A 24874-nucleotide genomic window follows, 5' to 3' on the forward strand; every position below is an offset into this window, starting at 1 on the left:
AGTTGTTTCATTTTTCTAACTGAAGGACCCATTCGTGGAGACATTGCTAATAGTGCCTATTATCTAATTGATTTACTTCCTTTGATTTTCATAAATTTACATACTCACAGAAAAGAATACTTGATGTAATGTCTGTCACTGCAGATATGTGTTTCCAGCTGTCAGTTTTGTATTGATGTAGTCACTGTTTCTTTCATCTCAAATTGTTTCAAACTAGGGCTTTCAGGTCCTGCATCAGACCTTCCAGTAAAGACTTGTGTTTTTCCTTTTTTCAAACAATTTTTTTTTACGTCCATGAACTTGAGAGGGGTAGTAAGCAGAGGAGGTTGAGGAGAAAGAGGAGAAAAATGGAAGGGAGGGAGAGAAAGGGTGAAAAAGGAAGGGAAAAGTCAACAGTCACAAATTTCTCTGCCAGCTGCCATTTCTTTTTTACTGGATCACTTGTGGTTAGAGAAAAAAAAGTTCAGATGGAATGACTGAAAGGTGAACAGGTGAAAAATTGTGTTTGGCAAGAGAAGCCAGAAAAATCCTCTGGTGCAATTATTGCAGTGCCAGGGATAGCAGAGGTTTTAGCTGCCTGTGCTGACTAATGGTCTAGATTGGCCCAATGTAAAAGCACTTCTATGTTTTAGTCATCTTGTAGAGTCACAGAAGACTGCTGGCTTAATCATTCCCAGATGATGTGGATAATTTTCCATCTGTTCTGGAGATGTTTCTTCCCAGCAGAAAAAAATACATATCACTGTCTTTCCCACATAAATACATTTTTCTGTGTAAGAGCTACACAAAATTTGCAGACTTAAATTATTTTATGTGTTTTAACAATCACAAAAAAGTTCTGGAAAGTAAATGCCGTATACTAGCACCCTATATGTAAGTAGATAAATGAAATAATAAGAAAGGCATACCATTTACTGTTTAATACTTTACAGCAGGCATGTCAAACAGGCAGCCCATGGGCAGCATGCGACCCTTTGCAAGCAACCTTCGGCCTGCACAGTATACAAAATCTGTTATACAAGTTTTCATACCTTTCTGAAAAGTTTAAAAGCTTCAGGAAATTTACCACAAGGATTATGGCAATGTTCGGTTCTACCTGTGTGTGAACAGTTATTTCCTTCATGAAATCAACAAAGTTTTCTCAGAGAAAAAGACTGATCTAAGGACTTTTAAACTTAAACATATGCTAGCCACGTAGGTTGTGCACTGATTGCAACTGGCAGATGCAGTTGAAAGAGGACATCAACTGATGACCAGAGTCTATTGTTGCATAGGTTGTTTATTGTTGTCTGATCCTTACTTATGTCTTTGCATGCAATTACCAGGTCAAATATTTTCATGTGCTGTAATATTTGTAATGCTGTTGGATTAAATTATGGCATTTGCATAAGTATTATAGTATTCTGCATTGTAATGATATTATACCAGTAGAAATTATTGCATTTTCCAATATGCCCCACTGTTAACGAATACAAAAGATAAGCTGCTGACTTTGTGACTTAAATGTGCGTAAGTTCTGATTTCAGAGCTTTCCTTTTATGTCTATTCATCATTTCTTGCTCTCTTTTTTAAATGTACACATTGCCCTTAGAAAATTTAGTTTCAGTTTCTTGAATGATCAACGCTTTGAAATGAATTTGCCTTTTTCTGCTGACAGTTTTTTCTAAGGTATGATAATAAGAAGAAGACATGGTGATATTTTTGCAATTTATTTTGGTTGTTATTGTACAGATCACACATATCTGCCATCTTGAAGGCAGTTATTACAAGCAATTTTTTTCAGTTTATGAGGAAAGGGTTATGTTTTTGCAGGCCTTTTCGCCAAACTTGAAGTACATTGTTTCTATTGGATCCCAGCATGACATGATGGTCAATGTGTGGAACTGGCGAACAGGAAATAAGGTTGCTTCAAATAAAGTCTCAAGCAAGGTACTGTCATCAGTTAAACGACCATTTGGCTGTTTCACCTTGAAAAGTTATTACAGTGGATGTTAATTCCTGTGTCAGTAGATTAAATGTATCCACTGGTAAAAAAGGATTACAGTGGATTATGAATGAAAAATCATTATGTGATTCTTACATAGTATGTAACCTAAGTTGTATCTCACATTTGCCCAGTAGCAGTCATGTTTGGAACTATCATTAGTGTTTTTCTAGGGAAAAAAATTGTCTTAAGTTTTTTAAGTTTCTTGGGTGACAGGTGCGTGCTGTTGCATTTGCTGCTGACAGTGGGTGTTTCGTAACAGTTGGCAACCGTCATGTTAAATTTTGGTACCTGGACAGCAGCAAATCAAAGGTATGTAGCTTATGTTACCTTTTAAACCTTTTTATTACATTGCTGAGGTGTTTTGCTGTTAAAGATTTATATATGTATATGGCTGAAAGTTCATGTTATACAGTATACTGTATGCATTTTTAAAATGTATGCTTATATATGCATGCATGTGTGTGTGCATCCAAATATATGCCTAATTATGGTCCATTTCTTTGTATCTTGTATGTGTCTATGGATGTTAATGTGCATCTGTGACATGTTCTTTCCACTTAGATTAATCAAACTGTGCCTCTTCTGGGTCGCTCTGGCATTCTGGGTGAGCAGAAGAACAATTTTTTCTGTGATGTGGCATGTGGGCGTGGTCGCTGGTCTGGCAGCACTTTCGTCATCACACAATCAGGTCTTTTGTGTGAATTCAATGAAAAGCGCCTTCTTGATAAATGGGTGGAGCTCATGGTTAGTTTGTCTCTATGGCAAAACTTTTAAATCTGAGAAAACATTTTCAACATTGTTAAGGGTATTATATAGAAGAACATTTAAATGGAGTAAATTTGGATAAGGTAGGTTGAAAAATCATAAAGCTAAATCTTTACCATTTGATGAAAAGAACCTGTTACATTTATGAGTATAGAAGTGATTTTGAAAGACAATGCTTGTAGCATAAAAAACCCTACCAAAATAGATGTCATTAAAAGTATTCCACAGTGACGTTCCCACCCTAACATGAAAATGAAATTTGTAACATGAAGCTCTTTAATTGTTCAGTTAATTTTCACTTACATTTTTGGTGTTTTTTAAGACAAAGAGTGCGAGCTGCATTGCTGCAGGAGAAGAGCACATCTATGTAGGTTGTGCAGAAGGCGTGGTGCGTGTATTTAGCACTGGCACCCTCAGCTTTGTGACATCTCTTCCACATCCTCATTTTTTGGGGGTTGAAGTGGCCACTGCAACAACTTCAAGGTATTTTATTTGTTGGATTTTAACTCATTTGCCCTTGCTCATTTGGCTCAAAATTCTTGCTTGTGTACTTTGCATTCTACACTAGGTTTTCTTGATGAAGGTTTTCACTCTGTGACATTTGTTGTATACCAACAATCAGATTTACTTTAATTTGTATTACAAGAGTATTAGTGTAGTGTTAGTGTTAATATTTGTTGAAATTGCAACTGACTTTTTTATATTAATTTTATTAATACATTCATGTATTGATTTACTGATATATTATTACATATTAATTAACATTTCTTAAAAAAAACTACTGATGTATTATGAACAAGGATAAGTGCGCTTTGGAAATTATTAGCTTTTATCTCTTCACTGCACTTGCAGCTGACTTTTTCAATAAATAAAAGTGTTTTTGATATTTTTAGGGGCTTTGTTGTTTTCATGATCTCACCATATGACTTAATTCTGAGTATTTTGATTTTCTAGTGACATGATATGCACTCGCTCAGATGCAAAGTATCCAGATACTATAGCCATTGCTTTAGATGATGATCACAAAAAGGTGAGCTTTATCTCTTGTTCTTTTTTAATTATAATACTAAATGGAAAGAATTTAGAGAAACATGTAACTTTTATTTAGTCTTTTTCGGTGGCTGAAGGGAACATCCGCTTCTTGTTAAAGTAATTCTTTCATGTCATTTAAACTAATTGCTTATTTTTTCTGGATGGTTAATTAAAAATATAAAATAATCTTAAGACAACAGTTACTGAAATGAAGGTAATATGAAGTTAATATTTGTCCACAGGTGGCTTGTATTTATAATGATCATAGTTTATACTTGTGGGATGTGCTGAATATACGTCGTGTGGGAAAAGCTTGGTCCTTTCTCTATCACAGTGGATGTATCTGGGCATTAGAGGTATTATAAAAACTTAAATTTCATTTATTTTGTACATATCGTTCAATATTTTGTATACAGTATATTAAATATTGAAAACCACCATTTTTTTGCAATCCAACATGTTCCAAAAAATGTAGTGATAAAGGAATTGTTTACGTACAATGGCTACCATAGGTAGGCGTAAAGTTATTTATGGAGTAAATCACTGACATATTGCTTAACAATGATATCTATCCAAAGCACAACTTGAACCATTTAGGGGTCACTGCTGGATGTGTTATTGTTGCACAGTTTAACTGATCATCCAGCAGGCAAAGCACTATTTTCTCTTTGCTCACATCATGCTTCATTCTTAGAGTAAGTATCTAAAGCAAGATATTTCTGACATGACGTCATTATCACCAAACATTTTCAGGTATATCCAGTTCTTGATAGTCAGCAACAAGGCACTCTGCCACCTGGGTCTTTTATTACTGCCTCCAGTGATGACACTATCAGAGTGTGGAACTTAGAATCACAGATGACTGAAGCACCAAACTGCAAGCGTAACATCTATAGCAATGTATGCTTTCTACATTTTCTTTCCATAGTGAGAATAATGTAGACTTTTCAAATAATTGGAAATTACATTTGTACAACAATCAACAAAATATTTTAAAGTAAACTGCATAATTTGGCTGAATTGTGCCTTAAAATTGAGATAATTGTGGATGAGTATCTTATTTCACCTGATTGATTCAAGATACAAGTGTAAATATTTATTTTCTTATCACTTATACCATAATGAAGTTTCATATTTTTCAGGAGCTGCTGAAAATACTTTACACAGATCCAGCCCTTAATTTTCTCTGTGATGTCAACTATAATCCAGGTGACTAGAATTCTTTTAAGTGACACTTGCTAAGCTGAGGGTTTTTTGTTGTTTTTTTTTTCACGTGAGGGAAGGGAAACCTGTGAATGTTCATCTCAGTCTAATATTTCCTGTTGACATGAATTAAATCTGTTGCTGGTGTTTCCTTGCCAGTATGGTTACCTTCTTCTACTGTTTTTCTTGATAATCACATATCAAGTGGTTCTTTCTGTCAGCTGGTGCAACAGATAAAACAGACACAACATGGGAGGGAAAGAATGGTGTCCGCTCCATACGTGTCAGCCCTGATGGAGAGCATCTTGCCTCTGGTGATCGTCAGGGCAATGTCAGGTATTCTTATGCTTATAGCAGTAACTTTTGCTCCTTTTACACACAAAAAAAAATCTGTTTCATAATATCTTCAATTTCGCATTCAAAAGGCTGTAATATATCATGAAAAATTTTATTATTGAAGAGGGTCTCATTCAAGTTATCAGGGAACCGTACAATAATTCAAAGAAAGAAGTTCTCCTTAACAATCAAGATGTCTGTCAAGGCCCTATCACGTGTGAGTGTTAACATCTTTGTAGAGAAAGTCAGGCAAGAAGCTGTTTGTGACACACCTTCTTCATTGGTGGGAGACCCATGGAAGGTGGCATTGATTGATCTGATGGCAAGCCACAACAGTGAATTGAAAGATATTATTAACAGACTGATGAAATAGGTGCAGTAGAGACCAATACTAACAAGAGCAAAATCATGGTTAACCCAATCTGCTTGAATTGAGCTCAGCAGCTTAATTACCTATGAGTCACCCTGTTCAAAATGGTAACTGCAACAATAATAGGAGCAATGGCCATGCAGGATTTGTACAGGAACAGGATTTGTTACAGCAACACCATAAGGTTTGTGCTTCCTGATACTGACTGTACAAATCCCTTGTGGTTCCCATCCTACTCTTTGGAGGTGAAAAATAGGCTACGTTTTTATTTAACATTTTTTTAATACAGACATTTGAGATTAAATGCCTGAAGAAACTGTTTCAAAATTTTCCTGCTTGGAACAAGACCGGTAGGCATGCAAGGTGTGATTACTTGCCTGGTGGGCTGCAAAAAACTCAAGTGCAAGCTTGTTTTGGGCATGTGATCTGGTACACCACTAACAGAGAAGTAGGTAGAAGAAAAACTGGCCGGTGACTATGGAGTGGATTGACTGCAACATGCAGACATCCTTACTCAAGAAAGGCCTCTGTGGCAAACCTTGTCAGCAGCTGTTTAACTCCTCCCTTCTCTCCACTCTAACATAGATCAGCCAGTCCAGATCAACGTAATGAATGGAGGAATTATTCGTAACAAACATCCTCAATCAAATGCAACTTCACAGCATGCCACCAGTATTCCTTGTTACTCCTCAAGGAGCATAGGGCCATCCACCAATCTGTAATCAGTTGAATTCTCTAAGTATTCTTTATAGTGATGTAAAGAAATCATATTACACTTAACATTTTACTTTTCTTCCAGAATTTATGACCTACGTCAGATGGCAGAAATCAAAAGTATTGAAGCACATGAATCAGATGTTGTTTGTTTAGAATACTCCTTTTCTAAAGCAGGTGAGTTCTAGTAAGTGGATTAATCTGAATACTAGATTGCATGCACACGTGTGTGCATGTTCATTTGCTTGTTATTGCTGTGATTTTTTTTTTAAAGAAAAGAGCATTTTACTTCTACTTTTATTTTTAAAATGATTTGTATGTTGTTTGAAAAAAACAAAAGTTGATACTACTATTTTTCAGGCCCACGTATCTTGGCAACTGGAAGTAGAGACCGACTGATACATGTGTTTGATGTGGAACAGAAGTATGGTCTACTCCAGACTCTAGATGACCACTCTGCTGCCATACAGTCTGTTCGGTTCACAGATTCAGACAACAAACTTCGTATGCTTAGCTGTGGTTCAGACAAGTCCCTTCTGTTTCGTAATGCTTGTCTTGTAAGTACTTAAAGAGTGTGTACAGTTACTTGAATTACTGTCAATAAAACTTCGATTATTTGCGAATATTTTGTATCAGGTTGTGTTCATATTGTATACCCACCAGGGGTGTTCCATAACTCATTCAGACTACTGGTAATAAGTGTATGTATGCACACGCAAGGGCTTTCTTGTGTTGGCTCTGTGGTATGAAAGTGTGTAACCAGAATCTGATCCATATGTTATGGATGTGTGATTTGCATGTTTTCGTTGTAAATTTATATGTGTAAACCTTTGAGCTAAGACCCAGGTTTGTGTGCTTTCAGAATCCAAACTTTGAGTTTAGTCTGGCCCAGCACTTAGTCAGCAAGGCTACAATGTATGATATGATCATTGACCCAACCCAGAAGTTTGTTGCCACAGCATGTCAGGACAGGAACATAAGGTAAACTGTTCTGTTTCTCATTATAAAAAATGAAATGATAAAAATATGAAACATGATAAGAAATGAATATTGATTTTATGTCTTTTCTTATCACTGTCAAATCATCTGGGTTTTTTATATTATATACAGGGTATACAATATGGCCACAGCAAAGCAAAAGAAAAACTACAGGGGGTCTTTAGGTGATGAAGGAGTTCTTCTTCGTGTGCAGCTAGACCCATCTGGCACATATGCAGCTACAAGCTGTTCTGACAAAAATTTGTGTGTTCTTGAATTCTACACTGGAGAACTAGTTGGAACTGTCTATGGACACTCTGAGATTGTCACAGGGTTGCGGTTTACAAATGACTTGAAGCATCTTATTTCTGTGTCTGCAGATGGGTAAGTGAATTATAAATAGCTTATTTTACTTTACACATAGCTGGTTTTAAAAGTAGTTTTGCTGAAAATCTCAAATATGTTACTCAACTCATTTTCTTGCAGCTGAAACACTCGAGGAAAGGTAGGAGACAGCTCAAAGAAATGGGTGTTGTAAAAAACCTCTTTCCTTATAGCAAACTCATGCCACCCATGATTTATTGAGTTTGACTGTTTTGCTTTGCTGATGTTGCAGATGTGTTTTTGTGTGGCGATTGCCTTCTGGCATGACAAAGACGATGCGGCATCGTATGGAAGAACTTGGACAGATGCCCCAAAACACAGAGAGCCTCTCTGATCTTAGGTATTACATACATTGTTTGCTTTCATTACCTTTGTCTGCCTGAATGAGGTGAAACTTCAGATATGTTTTAAAAGTGCATCAGACCACTTCATTTCTGCTGCGTCCATCATAAAGCAATCTTTTTTTTTAACTTAGATATGTGAAGCTGAAAGGTTATCAGAGATCTACAGGATATATATATATACAGTATCAAACATTTAGATATATTGATTGATTTCCAGGAGAGAGGCAACCCTAACACCGAATCCTGTGTTCCTGGACACTACTTTCCATAGTCCTCATCATTTCCCTGTCCAGAAGGAAAATATCTCGCCTTCTAGAATTCTGGCAGCTATGGATCTACCCAATCAGCTTCCATCTCACCCTCCTAACAATCAATCCACACCTGTTGGAAAAGGAATAGATCTTAACTCCACCCAGCAGTCTCCAATGGATTACCGCTTTTCTGTTGGCTCTTTGCCAAACTGGGCGAAAGCAAAGGTAACAAAATCAGTTAAGATTCCATATTCAAGTGAAGAATTTTGTGTTGCTAAATCTCTGCAGGAAAGACTTATTTAAAGTAGTTCACGTTAAAGTTGTACTTTGAATTCATCAGGATAAATACAGTTTTGCTGCTATAATTTAACATTTCTTTAATGTAGTGACTGTGTTTTTGCAAGGATCCTATTTCTGTGTAGTCTGCTGTCTGAATAGATGTTTTAGACTCTTCTCTTGTTTCACATTTCAAACAGTTTGGAGATGGGTCTGGCAATGAAACTGATGGTGGTCCTGATGCGCAGCAGCCGAAAGGCAGGTGGGCTCAGCGTTTTGACCAGAACATTGCCTTCAAGTCCCAGCTAGATCTCACTCAACTTGATGATGAACATGGTAGGTGCATGTTATAACTGTCGGATGCATGCTAAAGAGAATTCTGTAACTCATGGAATGAAACATGAGATAAATTAGGTGTTATTGATCTAGGCATTGATAGTGTAATCTGAAATGAAATATCTAAATAAACTTTCCATAGTAGTCACAGGTATTAGCAAAAGTCCTATTACCAACTGTGTATTAGTTTCCTGCTCTTATAGTAAAATTATATCAAAATTTGTAAACACTAATCCTATCTTGCAGCTTATTTCCAGCTGGTTGTACAGTCGTGTGTGTCTGTGTGTGCACTGTGTGAACACCTGAAAGAGAGAGTGGGGTTACAAAGTTAGAGTTTATTTGTGCATGCAGAACACTTGTTTATGTGTCTGCTGTGATGTTGGAACATGCCTAGAGAATTTTTTCTTTTAAAAAAATAGTTCTTTTAAGTGCAAAATGCAGGATTAAATTTTGTTGTCCTCATCAAAATTCACATCAAGTTCTATTCATCTGAGCATTGTCAGTTACATAATTCGAAGCATTAAAAATAGAGGCATCATTTAGAATTTTAGAGCAACTGCAGATTTCAAAGGCATCCTAAAGGCAGAGCTTAAACACTATCAGATTTAAATTTTCAACAAAAATTCATGCCTGATTGATCTCCAGTAAGTTTATATGCATGTGGATTGGAGGGTAGGGTTTCTTTTATCTTAAGATGTTATAATATTTTTTTGATCATGTTGGTTATTATTTATGATTATTTTTATTGTATATTATTTATTCTTACCTGTTAAGTAAATCTCAGTAAGACCTTGTAATTCAGCATTTAGTTTATAAAATCAGCTCAGCCTTTTGTAGATATGGTATCTCCACATTTAATAGCCTCTTAAGAAGCCAATAATCCCTGCTTTGTGTGTAAACTGACAGGTAGAAAAAGGCATAGTAAACCGATTAAGGCATTACTGTATCAGCTGTTATCCTATCTGTCTTATTCATTTACTCTTCAGGAGTATTCCCAGTTCTAGGATCAGTGACTTTGTGACAATTAACCTCTCTCGCCACTCTAGTCACAACAATTCTGCATGGCTGTTGGTACTAAGAGTGTCATAGTGTAACAGATGCAGATAGCTATTATTGTCCCACCCTGGTCTGTCTTCTGCCTTGCAACTCTCATGAAATATATTTTTGTTAAGACTATACATTTGACCACACCCACCACCCACATATTTTCTCTTATGATTATAGTTCTTTTTATGTTAGTATGTATAGACCAATTTTACACTCTTAGCTGCTTATATCAACATGACTATTAGTGTTATTATTTTAATGAAATAAAATGTTATGTAAATAAGGAGATATAGGAAATTCTTACACAGGTTTGTTCTGGCTAACTGATTATTTGTTCACAAGAATTTTATTTTCAAATAGGGAGGTACCTCAGAAATTTATATTAAGTGTTAGGTCGTTGGGAAGTGAGGTGATAGAGACCTCACATTTCTTGAGGCCAGCCTTTTTTTTTCCTGTCGACTGGGGAAAGGTTCCTGCTCTATATGAGTATCCGACCGGTGCGCCTCTCAGTTTGGACGCTAATACTCAAACCACTCGCTATCTGCTTCCCATACTGTTATTCCATCGTTAAATATCTGTCAAATACATCTGGGAAGTATGTTAAAATGTCTTAACTATAACTGAATGAAGACGGAGATCGTCTCTTTTTATTTTTCGCAAAATGAAGGCAAGGCAAACGAGAAAAGAGTGTGTACGCAGTTATAACCTCGTCCTTCACTCACTAATGTTTTATTCATTAATAGATGTTTATCAGGTAATGGTATTTACCATATTAAAACGATCGTAGCGTCTTTCTCTGAAAAGTTCCTTGGTATTGGTTCCTTGACATGCGAGTGTGAACGGGATTGCTTCAGGGGTGAGGGGAGGGAGGTCAGTGGGATACCTCACTTAGAATGCTTGCGCTAGGTCTGACGATGAAAACAGACAAATGTGTAGAGGTCACTGGCGGTAGCGTTGTCTGAGAAGTAGAGAAATTATGTTATTGCTTCAATGCACAAAAACTGGCATTTTTTATCGGTCGCCGATAAACGAACTCACTTCCAAGCCCACACAAGTCGCTTAGTCTACAGGCGGTCGTTTGAGCGAGCCATTTGTCGGGAAATGTGGGGCGTTATCATTGTTAGTAGTTGTTGTTGTTGTCATCACGGTGTATTGACATTGTTTTTGAGATAAGTACTGATAAACACAAGCCGATAGCATAACGTTTTTTTCTTCTGTTTTTGTGGAGGTGTCAAGTGTATAACAACTTGTCCGGGTAAAAGAAGATAATAGATGCTAGGTGTCGAATGTAATGAAGGTACCGCCGACATGTTGACGCGGGGCCAGCAGTGGAGCAATGTAGACTATTAATTTCACACCCTCATTCACACCCTCTCCCCCCACTGCTGTCGCTATCTGCCCGCTACCTTAGCGCGCACCCCTTACCCAGGGTATAATGACTCCTCAGGTTCGTAACTCGCTAATTTTCGTCCCTTTGCTTGATCACCTTTCCTTACATATTAAGCAGCCGTAGAGCCTGTATCACTTCTTTTGTTGATGGGCACATACTAATGGAAAGGTTAATCTAAATAAACATTATTTTCTTGCGTACCATTCTTTTCTTGTAGAAGGTAAATGTGGGAATTGATAGGAATTGACTGCATGCAACTGAGATAAAAACAAGTATTAATGCGTTGGTGTTAAGCAAATAACTCAAGTATTTATGAATCCTTGAGGAGTTGTGGAAGTGTATTACCAAGTGTTTACTCAGAAGGTTTTATCCCATTTCTTCCAGTGCAACAGTTATAGTTTATCCCGATATCATTGTCATCTTCTGAAAGATCAAACCAGAAGCGATTAAATGTACCGAGAGCTTCATTTCTGGAACCTACATTCAACGCATTCATTGTAGCAAAATAACAGTTCCTTCGTTGGAGTTTTAAGGTGTCACACAAACCAGTACAGAAATCCGTAGAGTTGCTTTGGCTGCTTGTCGCGACAAAAGGCAGACAGTTTTGTCTCAGATAGGTCATCTATCCCATCTTCTCTGTTACTTTGTATTATGTGCGAGCAGCACGAAGCCATTGTGTAGACTTGTCTCCTACCTATCTTCGACTGGCTTGTGGGCGTCGCCAGTGTGTCCCCACTAATTATTTTTTTGACATTTGCCGTCTTCAACACCCACGAAGATATTTTGTGTAATCATTCTTGTAACCAGCTGTGAAAATTCCCACCCCTATTAAAATCTACTATTAGGTTTGGAACTTGGCGCGAGGATGTCTTGACACTGGCTCGGGGCAGCGGCAGCCATTTGTTAGAATGTCTTTCAGGTGGAAGTGAAGAAGACGCGTTCTTGTGTACAATGCCAACATAATGTGTATTCTGCTCACACAATACTCAGTCGAGTCATTTATAGTTATATTTACTCGGACAAAGGCTTCTCAATCTGTGCTTATTTTTTTTAGGTTTATTCACGAGGATAATGCCGATAGAAAATAATTTTTTTTCCTTGGTGAATGAATACTCGGATAACATGTGCCAAACATGAAAGAAATGATTAAAGAGGGCTTTGTTATTTTCTGAGGGATACTCCGAGATGATTGCACGAATTTATGTACATATGAACAAATGCTTGCGACTGTTCAACAGACAGGTTTATTTTATGACGAATCTGACACATATACAGTAGCACTTCATCTTTGTGTTGAGGGCGAATGGGAGTGGTGAAGTTAACACGATTGCATTTTTAAAAATTATTAATTTAATTTTTTTGCGGTATCATGCACACTGAAGTAATAACCCGCGACTCGAAAACGTGTTCGTTTTTCTGTTGGTGGTACTGGCCTCTCGCAATTTCGAGTGTAGCTAGTGATTGGGGCGTGCTCACTGCTGGTTGTCAGAAGCTGGCGAGATCAGGATATCCCACAGCCTTGTAGAGTGTCTGAAGTGATATAATAATAACTATAATAACGAGGTAAAGAGTTACCAGGGTTACTTCAGCTCCACCTGTCACAAGACGGCCGCGGGATTAAGCTGTCCACTCCTGTGAAGTGTGTGGCTAGACGCGCGGAGAGCGGCACAAACAGAACAAAATCCCAGACGGCGGCTCCTTTAGGTCCCTCAGTATCGCTTTAATAGAGCCACAGCACGGACACAGGTAACATCATCATGCAGACTGATCTCATCATCACATGGCCAGCAGGGGGCTAACTGAAGAGTTGAAGCATGCGATCTTTGGGTAAATCTTGTTGCTGCCAGATTTTCCTTGTGGACTTGAGCATATCGTGGACAGTTTGTGAGACTAAGGGAACACACGCGCTCACCCATGTTTCATACGTTCCTCCGTCTGCTTCTTTCGTCCAGGGTGACAAATAACGATGTTTAGAAACAGTCTGAAACGACCGTGAAGATGATGGGAGACACGAGAAGATGGGAGAGAAATGGACTGGAACCCCCAAAACGTTATAAAACCATGCTTGGCACGAATATTTCTTCTTCTGACTCCAATGATTCACTCACAACCACACTATTTCCTATCTGTCCACACAATTGTTACAAAGTTACCACAAGTGAAATGCACTCCCCCTAGGATAGCTTTGTGATCTCATGTTTGCCGTCACTTGTTAAGGATCTGAGACGTCCACATTGCAGTCTTTAGGCCGTTCAGATAACACCTGTCGACAGATCAATCGGTGAAGGATTACAATGTTCTTTTGGCTGTTATTATGGTGGACATTAATGGCTACAATCGGCGTTGTTGACTTCAGTTCGGTGCAAACAAAGAATCAACGTGAGCGAACAGGTCCAGGGCTTGTATCGCTGAGCCACAGCACTTGATCCGTGGAATGCAGCACTTACCACGGCGCAGCACATTGTAGTCCTTCGGCTGATTGTGTTTCTTGGAGAAATTGTGCAGATGAAACAATCTGGTCAGCAGATAACACCATAGTTGGTATTATTTATTATGTTGTCGGAGGCCAGGAAACTAATACTTTAAAGAGGAATTCTGTATATAATTTTGCTGAGGAAGAGAAGTGTAGACTCAAAGTTAATGTGTTAGGTGTGTATTTTAGGCCAAATGTAAGACCAGATGGGATGAAGATTTGCAATGATTTGGGCATGATGTATTCTTTCCTTTGTACCTGTAGATTCATGTCAAGAGATAAGCTAGCTCCACACACACTCAGCTAGCAGCTCCCCTTCAAATTTGCATCGAACTTTTCACGAGAACATTACACAGGATGTTTTCTTCTGCACTAATACAATCTGAAATGCCGACTTTATTTCTTCTCGGACTTTACTGACAGTCATGTACCAAGCCGTTTGGCTGCTGTCACGACAGACATACAGGTCTTTGCAAAGTTTATCGCAATAATAATAATAAAACGTTTGCACAAGGCCGATAAGAGACGATTTCAACTTTTTGCCCATTGCTAGAAGCCGACGATATTTGACGTCTGCGGCAAGAGCTCGGTCAGCTCAACATTTGCCATTTACTTTTTTTTAAAATCCCACAGCTCTCAACATCGTGTTTATGAAGGGGGAAAATCACAAGAATGACGCACTTCGTAGTTCTTTCCTTTCTCTTTCTCTCTCCCCCTCTGTGCGAATGAATGGATTCACTTCTCGAGTCGTATCAGTCTTATTGGTCGTTCGGTATTTATGTAGTGCATGGAGCGTACATCTTTGCATTGTAGTGACGTTTTAATTTATCGATCTTATCGTCCTAAGTACCCCATTACCTAAATACTCTCTCGATTATAGAGTAGAAAGGAATTTTATGTAAACGAGTAGGAGCAGCGCCGAACAGAAAGGATAATTAATGGCAGCCATGTAATGGACACCGGAGTTCTTGCACTATTCGCGTAAAGACTGATTAGGATTATGTAGCAATGCTCAGGGGGCCTGTAAATACCACTTACCCCACCTCCACCCCACCCCGGAACAGGCGTCCCGCTCTAGCGCCACGACAGGCAGTCGTAGTAGTGTGGTCAGCAGGCTGGCGGTGGGACGGTCCGCTAAGTTCTTGTCAGGTGCTTACAGCCTGATTACATTAAGAAGTCGGTCGTCAGGTGCTACAGAGCCTGATAGCACGAGTGGTCACTCATCAGGTGCTTCAGAGCCTGATTGCACTAATAGTCGCTCGTCAGGTGCTACAGAACCTGATTATCGCTTCGTGTGTAAACCACAAAGGAAACGGCTGGGAGAATCTGTGTGAGTTGTGTCAACAGGTTTGGTCATCACGCAGCGGCACCATACCCACAGGTCTCGGGGAATCCTGCACGGAACGCTCCGTCAGACGTCAGTTATTTTGTTAAGTCCAAACCAGTCTTTGATGAAGTGTTGTGTTATGATGGCGAGGTATTTTGTCGCACTATTATTGTGTAGTCTGTGAGATGGACCCCCACAACGAGGAATATCAAACTATATCTAATCAAATTATTGAAAATCCTGTTAGCCGGAACACATGTCCGTGGATGTTTTATTGACCCGGCATTAAGGACATCTGAGTTAATCGTGTGATTTTATCGTCGGATAGACATTAACAGGTCGGAGAGAAATCCAGCAATATAAACTTTACAATTTTTTTGAAAGACTGTTTATCTTCCGAGACTGATATTGGACAAACACGGCGTCCTGCTGTTGTCGCATGCAATCATGGCGTGCGGGCTGTTTGTGTTGGGTGGCAACAACTTTCGTGGGAACTACTCCATGTATCAGCTCAATCCTCGTCGCTTTCTGCCCGATTCCTCGCTGTATTCCCCATCAACTCTCAGCAAAGTCGCGGCTAGAGATGTGAACTCGTTAGGGAATTCAGGGAGGTGTCTGTCACAATCGTTATCGAGCCACGTGGGAGGAGCTGAAGTAAGCCGCATGTGCAGCGATGAAAGGATGCACGACGGAGCTCGCTCGCTCCCCATCAGGTGCGTAGCACACGATGTGGTGTGGCCGGGTGTGCCAGTAAGCAGCAACGCCACAGATGATACAACTCGGAGATGTTCGTCCAGTATCTCACTAGGTAAACACATGCTTCATAAAGAAGACAGGTCGCCTGCCGAGGGCGTTCTTTCAAAGCAGTGTCCCTCTCACAGTAAAGCACTATACCCCACAGCCTCCAAAAACAACGGACACAGGCAGGGCGCCACCTACAAGACCCCTTTATGTCAACTCTCTGTCAGTTCAACGCGGCCACCTTCTTTGAAACGCTACCCAGCCGGTAGCGATTGTTTGATGTCAAACTGTGATTCTGTGTGCTGGAGTTGGAATGAGGATGACAACAAAGGTGTTTATTTTGTGTGCCCAACAGATCAGAGGCGGTTCACCTATGGTGCTGGGGGCTTGCAGACCTCGATGCCAGACTTAAGACGTGAGACAGTAGTATTCAAGCAACATGTTCCCTTAAAGGTATGAGCTCGCAAGTGGTTTTTTTTTTTTTTTTTTTGTTTTTTTTACAAATTTGAATAGCATGTATGTGACTTTGCTGGCCCTTATACAGACCTTCTAACCACTCTCTCCTCCTGTCTCCTATTTTCTCATGAAATGTGGTATAGACTGTCTTTAGAAATAATGAGAACACGTTTCCTGTGTATATGCCTTTTTGTTGTTGTGTAACTTGGTGGTTGTATGTTACAGAACATACCAATAATTGATGATGATGATGAAACCAACATAGATGACGATGAAGACTTCTTTCCAGCATATCTCAATGGCAAAGAAGCAAATTCTTTGGCAGAGAGTGATCGCAGCTCCTCTGATGTAAATTTTCAAGTATTTATAGACAGTGTATGATTTTAAACTTAAAATTTGTATTTTATGAAATGCTTTACTGGATAATTGGTTGTTTTGTTTTTTTTTTTTTTCATTGTTTGCCTGTTACATCAGGGACAGGTAAGCTGTACATAAACATGCATCTTATTTTTCTGGCACTCTTCTGCAAATATTTTGTTGTTGTAAATCTACATACAAAGAATTTTGTGGATTCTAGTGCTACATCACCATACTTGTTTGTGCTGGTCTTTTGAAATAATTGTTGGTTTAGTGTAAAATAATTTGATTGCTCTAGTAAACCCTAGATGTATCAATTTAGAAAGTACATGCTAGCAAGGTGTAATGTTTTTATGTCTAGTATGATGATCGGCGAGGTAAACGCAAGAGTGAACCAACAGGTCGCCGGTCAGATGCTGGAATGACAGGTCGAAAGTGGGGAAGTAGGCTTTCCCTCAATACAGACAGAGTTGCAAGCTTTGACTTAGATGATGCTGATGAACTGGATAACTGGTCGGACACCACAGAGGTCATTTACCCACCCAGTGATTCAGAGACTGTGGACACTTATGCAAGGTTAAACACTTTCTGTGTATGAGATGCACATGAACTCATATAGACATTAACTCAGACTTGCAGTCACACAGATAAACTACATGTTCTGACAAGAAACTTTATACTAAGTTCAATTAATTGTTTCATTCTTAAATATTTCTCCATGGTAGCAGCTAAATTATCTTGGATTTTATTTCAGTATGGGGGGTGGGGGAACCCAAATGTACACAGATGTACATGGATGCGTGTGTGTGTGGGTATATATAGGGGTGTGCATGTATATGTGTCTCTTGAACCTGTACACAGTTTTATATCTCTGAGGGGAGGCTGCTTTGCCTGGTGTTTAATGTGCCCAACTTTGGAGAAAGAAGGTTGTTGGCTTATTTAAGACCTGTTTGAAAATTCCCTTTGCCCACCCTGCAGCTGTGCAGCAGAAATAGGTACCTGATTTATCACAGGAGGTAAAATGCTGTGGAGAAAGAGGGTTGGGTTCTGCCTCCATGGTCTAACATGCACTAAACAGTGGGTCTTTCTATTTGTTTATTTTTTATTTTGAAGTAGGAGTCACATCTTAACAGGTAAAATAAATGTTAGATTACTTTTTTCACCATTTAAAGCATAAGATTACTAGACAAACTATAGTGCAATGTAAATGTTCTACAATATGTTTTGCAGCACTTATCAGGTGTTTGCAGTGGATGAAGGCAGGGTGTGTTCCAAGAAGAAGGTTACTCCTGCATCATCGTCAAATATGGATGAAGGTGAGGGGATTGATGTGTGAGTGGATGTGTGCAAGCAAAGTGCATGTTAATATGCACACCCATGGATGTTTTCATTCATATACATATGTATGAAAGAGCAGTTCACAAAAGAAAATGAATCATTGATGTTTAATATTTTGCAGTTGAATGCAACAATTTAACAAAGTATTTGAATCAGTTTTATACTATTTTCAAATGCATTTAATGTTCTAACTGTCATTTGGCCTTGCTGGACAGCTGACTCGGAAACTACAGAGCCAATATCACTAGAAGATCAAGATGATGATGATCCACCTGATGAAACGCAAGTTTCTTCTTCAGCCAGCACACCTTCAGATCCTGATCATGACATTCTGGCACGCACGCCTGACAAGGTGAGTGCCTCCTAAAGTCAAAGATTTGTTATGATAATGTAAAGTTTCTTTATATGTTTGTAACATTGTAGAGAGCAAGAATTGAAAATCAGAACTTTTGAAACAGAGTCTGTTGTTCCCATTCTTTGCCTTCTCCTTAATGGGCAGCAACAGTTAATGCCTTTGTTTTTAATCAATTGCAGGAACAGTTTGTGAAAGAGAATTTTGAGAGTGTGAGCTTCACTCCAATAACAGCTGAGAAGTTTGCTCAGCATGTGGCGTCAGTGGAACAGGCAGCTGAAGATAGCAACTCCTCTAATGTGCCTTTCTCCCCACGTCTCAGCCTCTCCTCTCGTTTCCTCTCACGTTCTCATTTTGGTGCAGGAAGGTATGTTTTTTGTTTGCATGTGAATTCCTGTATTTTAATTAAAGTCTGGTAACTTCACTTGAAACTTGATTTAAGCTGACATGGTATTTGATAAAGGGTGATTCAGTATTTTCAAGGACTGCACATGAAACATTGTGCTTGCTTCTCTACTCATTTAGCAAACGCCATTCACATCTGGCTTATAAGGTTACAAGAACATCCATGAAGAGGATCACAGGTGTAAGGCAATATAGCAGACAAACTCGATAAAAATGTGCTTGTGGTAGCCACTGTGGCTACTGTAGTCATTTTACTCAACCACCCCCCTCCAAAAAAAACCTAAACAAAAATTAAAAAAACAAAACAAAACAAGAGAAGAAGCAGAAAGAGTAAGAAGATGATAAAAAATAAACAGGTAATTTTCCCACATTGATAAAAGAGGAAAACATATTTCCCCTGACCATAGTATCATTTTGATGTGTAATTTGGAGTAAAAGAGATGCTATCATATTTCAGCATTCTGATTGGCCACAGCTCATGCAATCTAGATCATGCCAAATAAGATCCTGCAATGAAGAGAACAGTGCTCTATCCTAACAGTTGCAAAGCCCTGCAAAGTGGGGTTTATTGCAACATGAATCGCCTGTGTCATTATAAAACTTGATGTGCAAGATAAAATAGTTTGAATTAAGAGTAAGGCCAAACTAGTGGTTCAACTTTATTTTCTAACAAGTTTGAGATCAGGATTACTTTAGTATTCTATTCTGCTGTAGGCAGATACGATAATAAAATCTTCATAGTAAAAAAAAAAAAATCTGCCAGGAAGTTTTATTCCTATTCTTTACCATGTCAGTCACATATGAAGTCCATATGCTTGCAGACTTGGACTTTCAGGGGCAAATCAACGACCGGAGAACTGGCTTGATGTGAGTATTAGAAACCTACAACCAGTCATTGATAAAGCACACAGTGACAGAACATCCGCAAAGCGATCTGTCTAACCCTTGCCTTCATAAATGTTTACTTGGCATTATTTCCAGATTAAATTTTTTTTTTACAACTTTAAATAAAATTTATTACTTATTTTCTGTTAGTTTACAATAGTAGTGTAAGACTAAAGAGGGCCTACAAATGTATGGCTAGTGCATCTTAGTGCAGAAGGTTCAAAGCTGTTTAGGGCCAGTGATTGAAAACTGCCTCAGTCCTGTGAGTCGTCTATGATAACCTGATTTATCAGGGAAGTTATAGGCATTGTAAGAAGAATTATGTTCACAAGACATGGTGAACCACTTGCCTCCAAGGGCACAAAGCTGTGTAACCCATACCTTTACCTAATTGTACTGAAAATGTAAAAAATAGTAAAGTATTCATCTTGAATTGTCTAAGCCTGATCTCAGGCTCTGTCAAATGTTTTAATATTTATTTTCTGGTAGTTTTAAAACTCATTGTACGGTCAACCTTTGGCCAAAGTTGGACACATTTTAATTCTATAAATAAGGATATCACCAAATTGTAGAAAAGACTTATTTTAGCATTTGATAATTTGGAAAACATAATTTTGCATCAGACATTGAACAATTGAATGTTGATTGAATGTTGAATAGTTTCTGATTACTCAAAGCACCTTCTGTCAATCTGGTTGTTGGAACATTAGTTGGATGAACTGGTTTGATAGCGAATAAATGTTTTGGGCCTCTGGGACTTAGCTGCTAATCATGCTGGGGAGAAGAGATGCTCTTGAGTGTTAGCGCCAGTTTTCACCATTTGCCAGGATTTAGATGGCTTCATCAGCATCTGCCAGCTGTTGACACCACCTGTGCTTTATTGCTTTGACAGACTGATCTTTATTAAGGACTCAAAGATTATATATATGCATGGCTTTTATTCTGTCATTTACTTTCTTTTTTGTTTTCAGAAACGTTTTAAAACAATTATTGCATGACTTTTGGTCTCCCCCTTCCAAACTCAGTTACCCTACATGCATTACCCTTTGGTTAAAGTGAAGGCTAGATTTTAAGTATTTTCCATTGCTGCTTCAAGTCTCCCTAAACACTTTTATCCTTTTGTCAAGCTCTAATAATTGGTTCAGGTTGTAACTGTGGTTTTGTTGTCTATCTTGATGCCTACCTACTGCCTTACAGCCTCTTCGGAAGAGCAAGTCAGAAATGGCACGTGCTATGGATGAGACACGCAGACGTCTGGTGGATGTGAGTTGCGTCTCTTCCCCAGAACGTGTTGAACTGGCTTTAGAATTGTCTGGCATTGTTTCCTCTTATCAGACTTGGCAAATCTTGTTTGTTAACAATGCAGTATGAGAGGGATGGCGAAAATGAGTGATTGTAGAGACAGTGATGTGAAATATTGCTTGTAGACAGTGGTATTGGTGCTGCTTACAAATCATGGTAGACTCTGAGCTTCAATAACCTAATAACCTGTTCATTAACAATCAGAACAGCAGAGACTGTCGTCAAAAATCTACAATTGACACCTTTAATCTCTCCCAAAGTTTGAACAGTGTGATATAAGGGTGATAACCAGTTTCAAAGCATTAATTCAAGTACTCTTTTTGCGAGAGCATTCTACCTTTCTACCAAAGACAGAACCAGCACTTACAGGAAATTTGTGTTTTGTTGCCAGTATTCATGAAGCCTGCTTGCTAACTGTTACACATCTTTTTTTGATAATTTTTACTTGACTAATTGTTACTGCAGTAGGAAATGAGTTTACATCATGCCTGTATTGAGGACTAACAGGAGCTAGTGTTAACAGTGTGTTGTTACACTGTCACAATATATTGCAAATCATAAAGTTCTGAAAAAGCAAAGAACAAATAATCACACATTTTGTGAAGGAAATAGTATTGATAACAGGAAATCACAATACAAGACAACACTTTGCAGTGACATTTCCTTTTCCCTTGATATTTGGTGCAGCCTACAGGGATCTATTATTTGATGTTTTAGGTCAGGATTGCTTGCCAACAGGTTGATAAAAGAGGACAGGTTCTGTTGTATTATTATCCTTTGTGTTGATTGTCTGTATTGCTTTGTTTGGAAATCTCTTATAAGCAGCAATAAGCTTATTTAGCTTCAAGATATCTCTCTGCTTTTTGTATTTTTGGTGGTCATCTTTTCTTTTGCTTCATTTTTATTCATTTGAACTTTTTTTTAATTTACGGTATGTGCATGCCTTTTAAAAGTTTGTGTAAAATGATGATATAAGTACCATGCTTTATAAAAGGATTATTAATAAAATTCATTTTTTACCTTCTCTACTTTTTTATTTTTATACTAAGCATTTTCAAGTATTTAAAAGGTTATTTTACCATGTAAAGATGTCACTTACATTTGTTATTGTTTTTGCTATTGAATTAAATTTATTGAATCAAAGCTAAAATGTGGATCAGTTTTAACAGCTGCTGACCAAAGACAATATCATTTTTTCAGTTTGATTTTAATCATAACTTTTCACTTGTGTTCACAAATAATGTGATATGTGATTTAGATGAATTGGCGATCAGGAGGGCTGCTAAATCAGTCTCCAGACAAAGATGACCCACCTTCACCTCCTACCAAGCTGGAGAACAAAGTAAGTTAATTGTAGAATTTTAATCTTGGCAACTTAGTCTCAGATACAAATGCTTACATCTGTATTGGAGCCCTCATGCAGTATGAATGGTTGACAGTTTCTGTTTTCATTGCAGGAGCCTATTTTTACAAGTCCCAGATCTTCACAGAACCTGTCTAGTCCAGGTGAGTTTTTGAATGCCTGTTTTGTCCCCTTCCAAATAATTTTGGCACTTTCTAAGTAGTTCAGTACACATCTTGTGTTAACCAACACAGGGCATATGCAAACCACACCAGGAGTTTTCTTGCACATTTCTTTCATTATATCAAGCACATGCTATATCTTGATGTGAATATAATGATTTTGGCTATGATGCACTCAGTAGCATGAGCAGGTATTTATAAGAAACAAATTTCTTGCATTAAATGTTGTATATTAAAGCAATCATCATATAATACATTTTCTTTGCATGTCAAGTTTATTTATGTGCATTTATCAGTTATTGTAAAAAGGAGCTTTAAATGCTTCACTCTTGTTTGATATTATCATTATTGTCTGTGCTATCTCTGTCATCATCAACACCAGCAGGTTCTGTTTGTATTTTAGAAGTCATTGATAGTAAAACAATCATCTGGAGAATAATTTTTCTCTCCTGATGAAATGATTTGTATGGCGAAAACTGAAAAGTATGAGGGAAGACAATCTGGAAAGTTCAGACCTAGATTTTAGCAGGCTGTGGTCAGTGGTTGACCTTTTAACCTAATTGGAGCATGTGGTTTCCATAACTGATCCAAGATCATGTGTAGCATAATCTGGGATTTTAACTTGAAGAGTCAGTAGTTTGTCAGTGTCAATATAAGCTGTAATCCAAGACTGGCCCAAATTATTATTGATCTAATGTGAAAAAGGCATTTATTTTTTTGAGACTAAGTCTGGTTTTTTTTTTTTAATTCTTTAACTGGCAGAAGTTTGGATTTTATGTAAGCATTCTTATTCAGGATTACATCGTCGTCAATGTATGGCACTCTTGGATATTATGGAGGGGTGGTCTGGCAGAATAAGATAATTTTGTGGATTTTTTTTAGGTTTTTCTTTTAGATTTATCTTTGTTTTACTTAATGCACAGCATGGGTAAACTTTTGCAGAGTAATTGAAGGATGCATGTTGTTTTTCTTTCTTGTCCCCTCATGTTGTTTACCAGGCACATGTGGAACCCCATCACCGAGAACTCTTCGTCGTTTCTGGGCTGACTTGTCCCTGCCTCAGCAGACTATCAAGGAGGAGCACCCCCTCCCCAGAATTCCAGTCCCTGAATCACTGCTTCATGTCAGAGGAGATAGATTGAATACTTCAGTGCCACCTTTGAATGGTAGTAAGATCCCTTTGCCTGCAGTCCAAAACACTAAACAGAGCACTGATTGTGTAGAATGTAATCTTCCCTCACCTTATCTGGTTGGCTCATCCAGGCCTCCAAGAGCCCCACCTTCACCTGAGCACAGAGGTTGTCTGTCACCAAAGTTAGTCAGGAACCATGACATGAGACCTATAGGGATTGTACCTATTGGCATAGTAGACACAACTCCTCCACAATCACCTCGGCAAAGTAGGCCTCCTATTAACAGCATACCTCTTCGCAACAGTCGTTCTCCAGACTTCAGGTCACCGCAGTCACCCCAAACCCCGCCTTTGTCACCTAAACCACCTCTCTGCCCATCATCACCTCGGCCTAGTAGATCAACTTTGTCATCTAGGGCAGCTAGGAAAGCTCACTCCCCTGATGTCTCATCTTCACAATCACCTAAACTTCCTCGGGCTTCTCTTTCTTGTAAGCCTCCTCGATCACCAGATCTCAGGACCTCACGAAGTCCACAACCCCCTAAAAAACCTCCACGGAACTTACCACCTCTGAAAAGTCCTCATTTGTCTAGAAGTGGTACCCCTACATCCTCTCCTTCAAGCAGCCCAAACAGGGGTACAAACAGTCGACTTGAATCAGCACAGGTGCCTCCTAATAAGCCCCCTCGCAGCTCTTTGATTAGAAGTAGTAGCCCTCAGTCTTCAAGCACCATTCGGGCTGCATCACCTAGCACCCCAGTTACTGCAGATGGCAGTAAGGGTCTTGAGTCGGTACAGTCTCGGCAGGCCCAGACAGCTCAGGTCCAGAGTGCAGGATCAGAAGTGTCCACAGCATCTTCTGGTAAAGCTGTGTTGCTTGGTAACTGCATGCCTCAGTGTGGACTGCAGTCCTTGTCGCCAGCTACTGTTCCTCCATGTTTTTGATCTGCTGATGTCAAGAGTCTAGTTTAACCACTGTTGGTGGTATCCTCTACAGATTGTCTTAGAACTATGTCTGCTTTGCCAATAACAAAGACTTATATGTGTATGACAGGAAGATATATCTCTATTCACAGTTCTGTGTATTTCATTATCTGTATATGTTGATAACAAAGTCACTATGTTTTACACTTGTTCGGCATTGATATACTGGCATTTATATCACCCCA

At 38.6% G+C, this 24874-nt stretch overlaps 1 protein-coding gene across 6 annotated transcripts in view; it reads left to right on the top strand.

The window, feature by feature from the left end:
* Nucleotides 1-24874, top strand: part of LOC112570771 (mitogen-activated protein kinase-binding protein 1-like) — a 55586-nt gene that overhangs the window by 20506 nt on the left and 10206 nt on the right. For 2 of the 6 annotated variants that reach the window (XM_025249383.1, XM_025249384.1), the window contains exons 5-31: nt 1813-1929; nt 2201-2296; nt 2549-2731; nt 3075-3235; nt 3707-3782; nt 4027-4140; nt 4538-4684; nt 4927-4993; nt 5209-5323; nt 6493-6584; nt 6768-6964; nt 7270-7388; nt 7518-7769; nt 8002-8109; nt 8331-8589; nt 8841-8976; nt 16310-16407; nt 16636-16758; nt 17129-17343; nt 17998-18083; nt 18321-18457; nt 18640-18824; nt 19684-19729; nt 20945-21010; nt 22308-22391; nt 22507-22555; nt 23572-24567. In XM_025249383.1, the coding sequence (XP_025105168.1) occupies nt 1813-1929; nt 2201-2296; nt 2549-2731; nt 3075-3235; nt 3707-3782; nt 4027-4140; nt 4538-4684; nt 4927-4993; nt 5209-5323; nt 6493-6584; nt 6768-6964; nt 7270-7388; nt 7518-7769; nt 8002-8109; nt 8331-8589; nt 8841-8976; nt 16310-16407; nt 16636-16758; nt 17129-17343; nt 17998-18083; nt 18321-18457; nt 18640-18824; nt 19684-19729; nt 20945-21010; nt 22308-22391; nt 22507-22555; nt 23572-24567 (4324 nt within the window). The remainder of the gene's footprint in view (nt 1-1812; nt 1930-2200; nt 2297-2548; nt 2732-3074; nt 3236-3706; nt 3783-4026; nt 4141-4537; nt 4685-4926; nt 4994-5208; nt 5324-6492; nt 6585-6767; nt 6965-7269; nt 7389-7517; nt 7770-8001; nt 8110-8330; nt 8590-8840; nt 8977-16309; nt 16408-16635; nt 16759-17128; nt 17344-17997; nt 18084-18320; nt 18458-18639; nt 18825-19683; nt 19730-20944; nt 21011-22307; nt 22392-22506; nt 22556-23571; nt 24568-24874) is intronic. The other 4 variants (XM_025249386.1, XM_025249387.1, XM_025249385.1 and 1 more) reach the window with 4 other exon arrangements.

Source organism: Pomacea canaliculata, linkage group LG8 (assembly GCF_003073045.1).
Source record: "Pomacea canaliculata isolate SZHN2017 linkage group LG8, ASM307304v1, whole genome shotgun sequence".
In the NCBI taxonomy this organism is placed as follows: Eukaryota; Metazoa; Mollusca; class Gastropoda; order Architaenioglossa; family Ampullariidae; genus Pomacea; species Pomacea canaliculata.